At 51.9% G+C, this 4,732-nt stretch overlaps 1 protein-coding gene across 1 annotated transcript in view; it reads left to right on the forward strand.

Annotated features, from left to right (window-relative positions):
• Positions 1 to 4,439, forward strand: part of ARHGEF10 (Rho guanine nucleotide exchange factor 10) — an 88,854-nt gene extending 84,415 nt beyond the window's left edge. Inside the window, exons 25-26 of the mRNA XM_040490414.1 lie at positions 331 to 453; positions 3,316 to 4,439. Coding sequence (XP_040346348.1) covers positions 331 to 453; positions 3,316 to 3,827 — 635 coding nt within the window. The 3' untranslated portion in view covers positions 3,828 to 4,439. The remainder of the gene's footprint in view (positions 1 to 330; positions 454 to 3,315) is intronic.
• Positions 4,440 to 4,732: the final 293 nt, after the last annotated feature.

The following is a 4,732-nucleotide window of genomic DNA, read 5'->3' on the forward strand; positions in this document are numbered from 1 at the left end:
CTGATGAGCTGTGCCGCGGGGCACTTGTAGGGGAGTCGTGCTGGGCGCGTGACGTAGAACACAGAACACAGGTCACGTGTTAGTTCTGTGTCACCTGTGAGGTGAGGCCTCTCCTTCTAGGAGGCAGGGGTGGGGAGGGCCGAAACGATGCTCGGCTTGCGGCCTTCCTCTTCCTGGATGGGCAGGGACTGAGTGCAGTGTGTAGCTGGAGAGCCACTTGCCGGTGGGGAGGGGGTTGGCTGGGCGGGGAGCGCTCCGGGGGGTGGGGGTGAGCACCTGCCCCGCCCCCACCTGCTGCAGACACCGGACTCCGTCCCCCGCCCCCTGCAGGGCACCAGCGCCTGTCAGTGACCAGCCTGCTCGTCTGCCATGGCCTGCTCATGGTCGGCACCAGCCTGGGCTTCGTGGTGGCCCTGCCCGTGCCTCGTCTGCAGGGGATCCCCAAAGTGACCGGTGAGTGGACCCCTCCGCACGCACCGTCCCATCCCGTCAGCTCGCTGAGCCCGTCTGCCTCCTTGCGCTTTTGCAGCCGGGGGGGGGGGGGGGGGGGGGGGCCTGCTTAAACCGTGTAGATTATCTGGGGTTCTTTTTTCCCTTCTTTTGTGGCATACTCTGGACTGTCCGCTAATTGGGATCAATTCCTGCTTTTGTTTTTCTGCTGCTTCTGTTAGTGGCCCAGGGAGAATCTTTCCCCCCAAACACGTTTTCATGTTACCTTTACTGCCACCTGTTAGTTTCTGTCGTTTTTGTATGGTTTTGCTCAGTGGGAGTGGATGCTTTTTATATTTTATGTGGCCAAGAAGGAAGCCCAGCCTCTGGACAACGTGAGGTGTGCTTTTTTGCACAACGTTGCTAGGAGTTCAAATGGGTACAGGATTTTCAGGACGCAATTTGGCATTTTAGATCACAAGCCTGAAAAGGCTTGTGTGTCTGGATTCAGGATTTTTCAGTTCAGAAATCTGCCTTGGTAAGCAGCCGAGTCCGTGAACAAAAACAAGATGCAAAAAAGATACTCGATACAGCATTCAATTTTTAGTAGCCCGGAATAGGAAACAACTTAAAATTAGGGGGAAAGAGACAGTTGAGCAAATGGTTGCACTGCCATTTTGGTATATGATATAGTCAGTAGAAATGGTGTTTGTGGAGAGCTTTAAATGATACACACAAAACGTCAATTCCATAAGTAAAACCAAGATCTCAAATTTTACGTTGATGATGTAACATCAGCGATGTGGGAAAAACTCTAAGAAGGAAAAGATTTGTAGGAAACTCACCAAAATGTCAATAAAGATTCTGTTTCTATAGTTTTTTCCTACTGACAACTTTAGAGTATTTCATGTGACATCAGATAAAAAGCTTTTTTTCTCCACGGGCTTTAACAGACTTATCTTTCCCTAAGTTCAGGAGCCACCTGTTGGTGCTAAGGATTCCAATTTTATTGATTTTTTTTTTTTAAGTTTATTTATTTCTTTGAAAGAGAGCACGAGCAGGGAGGGGCAGAGGGAGAGAGCGAGAATCCCAAGCAGGCTCTGTGCCGTCAGGGCAGAGCCTGATGTGGGGCTTGAGCTCCCGAAACTGTGAGATCATGACCTGAGCCGAAATCAAGAGTCAGACATTTAATTGACTGAGTGACCCAGGCGCCCCGGTCATTCATTTCTTAATCTCAGTTTTTATTCTGAGCTCTGTATTGCACTTACACGAAATTGCACGTAACCAACACGTACAGGTTGGACCGTGCTGATGAAGCGGTCACGCTGCACCTGCCCCTGCCCCTGGCACAGGGGCCCCTCCCTCACAACATACCTGACTATTCTCCTGAGTCGTACACCCTCGTTCTGTTGATTTTTCTGTACAGTTTTGCCAACTTGTACCTGAAAAAACCAAACTTGTGATTTTACTGGTTTTTTTTCCATTTTCTATAATTGCCTCATAACATATGACGTGTCTGTCCCTCTGTAACTTTTAGATCACACCTCCCCAGCTGGGGTCAAGCCTTCCTGCCCCTCTAGGTTCCCTCTAGCACCTACTAGTTGGCCACTGCCACTCACACCGGCTAAAGAATCCTGTGATTTAATCTGCTTTGGCCAAGGAGGGGTGAAGGTGAGGGCTAGGGCCTCGTGTCAGCCTTAAAGCGTCTGGTGACAAAGGGACACATGCTTCCCATCCTGGCCCCTCACCTGTGAACCACTTAAAAAGTGCTGACACCTTGTTCCTACCTGACAACGAAGGGTCAGGACGTTCGGGGGGAAATAAACTTTGTTTCGAAAAAGACCTATAGGTAGTTTCTGACACGTGCTCTTGGATTAGGTGATTTTTTTTTTTTCAACGTTTTTTATTTATTTTTGGGACAGAGAGAGACAGAGCATGAATGGGGGAGGGGCAGAGAGAGAGGGAGACACAGAATCGGAAACAGGCTCCAGGCTCCGAGCCATCAGCCCAGAGCCCGACGCGGGGCTCGAACTCACGGACCGCGAGATCGTGACCTGGCTGAAGTCGGACGCTTAACCGACTGCGCCACCCAGGCGCCCCTTAGGTGATGTTTTAAAATTAAATTCACGTCACTTTTAAATCAAAAAGTCCCCAATGTAATTAAAACCACAGAAGTAACTCCTAGAACCTTTTTGTAACAGAAAATGGCAGGAAGCTACTGGCCGTTTACTTAGGCATCTTATTCTTAAAACTGACACATTTCTGGCATTTAAATTTTCTTTTTTTTTTTTTAATTTTTTTTTTTTTTTTTAATGTTTATTACTGAAAGACGCAGAGTGTGAGTTGGGGAGGGGCACACAGAGGAGGAGACACAGAATCCGAAGGAGGTTCCAGGCTCTGGGCTGTCAGCGCAGAGCCCAACACAGGGCTCAAATCCACAAACTACGAGATTGTGACCTGAGCCAAAGTCGGATGGTTAACCGACTGAGCCACCCAGGCACCCCTGGCATTTAAATTTTCAATCAAGACTTAGAAAAATTAAACATGTTTCTGTAGAGCGAGTGAGAAGGCATTTATACAGAGATCAGGAAAATAGCTGTTTCGCTGCTGTGAAAAGTCCCCTGTGGGTTTTGGGGCGGAGCTGCTGCGGACGAAAACCAGGGTTGTATCGTAGGCCGTCATTCTGGAAGATTTCGTGGACTTAACTAAAAATCCACGAGGTTTCGAGAAGCTGTTCTCGTGTTAACTGGTCAGTCGGTGTCCCAGTCGTGTGTGGGATTCTGTGGTTTAGACGGGGGCAGATGCGTGTTGACCCCCTCTGGGCTGTCGCACGCGGTGGTTGCTGAAGATTGCTGAATGACCCCTCCCCCCCCCACCGTCCCCCAGGAAGAGGCATGGTCTCCTACCACGCACACAACGGGCCCGTCAAGTTCCTGGTCATGGCCACCGCTGCCCTCAAAACAGACAAGGACAAGCCCTCGGGCAGCCCGCCACCCGGCGCAGACCCCCAGGACGGAGACCAGAAGGATGTGTTGCCGGGCGAGGGGCCGGGCCCCGGCCTGAGTCAGAGCAGCCCAGACGCCGTCTGGCTGGGGGGCTCGCTGGGCTCCGTGACCCACAGAAGCAATTTCTCCTCGTCGTCCGGGTCCCTGACCCCGTCGCAGGGCTCGGGCTCCCTGGAGCCCAGAGCGGAGGAGAGCGTCGTCTACGACCTCCTGCGGCTCCCCAGCATGTTGCCGAGCAGAGGGCGGCGGGTCAGGAGGGCGAAAGCCAGCTCGGTGCTGGTGGTGTGTGGGGGCCAGGGCCACCGGCGGGTGAGCAGGAAGGCCCGGCCACAGCGCCCCGAGGAGCTGGCCGCCTCCATCATGGTCTGGCAGATCCCCCTGCTGAACGCGTGAGTCCGCGGCCCATCTGGGTGGCCGCGTCCTTGCGGCCAAGCCGGGCGACCCGAGGGCTGTAGCCGTGTCTACACTGGTTGAGGGTAAATCATGTCTTGGGGGAAGAAATGTGCAATACCGTCGCGGTGGTGTTTTCCGGAGCGGAAGCCAGCACAGACGCCCGTGAGGGGACAGAGGACCAGGCCGGGTTGCAGCCGTGTTGGCGTCCGGGGGTGACCGCGTGCTTCACGAGCGCGGCAGACCACGTGGAAACACAGACGCTCCGCGCCCACTCGCGGGCCCTGCTGCTTAGAGAGTTCGCGGACTCAGAACTTATGGGGAAATACAGCTTATTCCGTCGTAGAGAAACTTATTAACAATTCCTAGAGTAACCTTACTCGATTCAGAGTCTCTCCTTTTATTTATATTGTATATCTTTAAATTCCAGCACAGAGTCCGTAACGCTGAAGAGAGCCAGCTAACGTCCCCCGCCCCGTCCAGGTGGTGGTATTTGCTTTCTGAAGTGAAGTGGGTTTTCCAAAGCGGCATAATGTGTGTGTTGTGTATTTTAACAAAGTAGTATTTTTGTACTGCCTTTTTTTCTATTAAAGATTAACAGTTAATGTTTTAGTCAATATATCGTCTGTAACGTTTCACAAATAACGTTCGGCTTTGAACCAAAATGCTCAATACCTTATCAACATTTAGACTCGAGCGTCCACACCAGAAGATCCTTCCCTCTTCCTCGCAAGGAGTATCAATACCCACATTAGAAATGCACGTTTCCCTCTCGTAGGAGATGCACACTGAGCGTGTCCTCAGCTCTTCAGGGTGTTTCCCGCACCTGCTGACCTGGACCTCGGTGCCTGCTTCGAATATGCCTTCTGAGGTTACTCATGGTGCTAGAGAGTGTGGGTGTGTCCCTG

The sequence above is a fragment of the Herpailurus yagouaroundi genome, unplaced genomic scaffold, assembly GCF_014898765.1.
Source record: "Herpailurus yagouaroundi ecotype Mexico unplaced genomic scaffold, PumYag 181, whole genome shotgun sequence".
NCBI classification, from domain to species: Eukaryota; Metazoa; Chordata; class Mammalia; order Carnivora; family Felidae; genus Herpailurus; species Herpailurus yagouaroundi.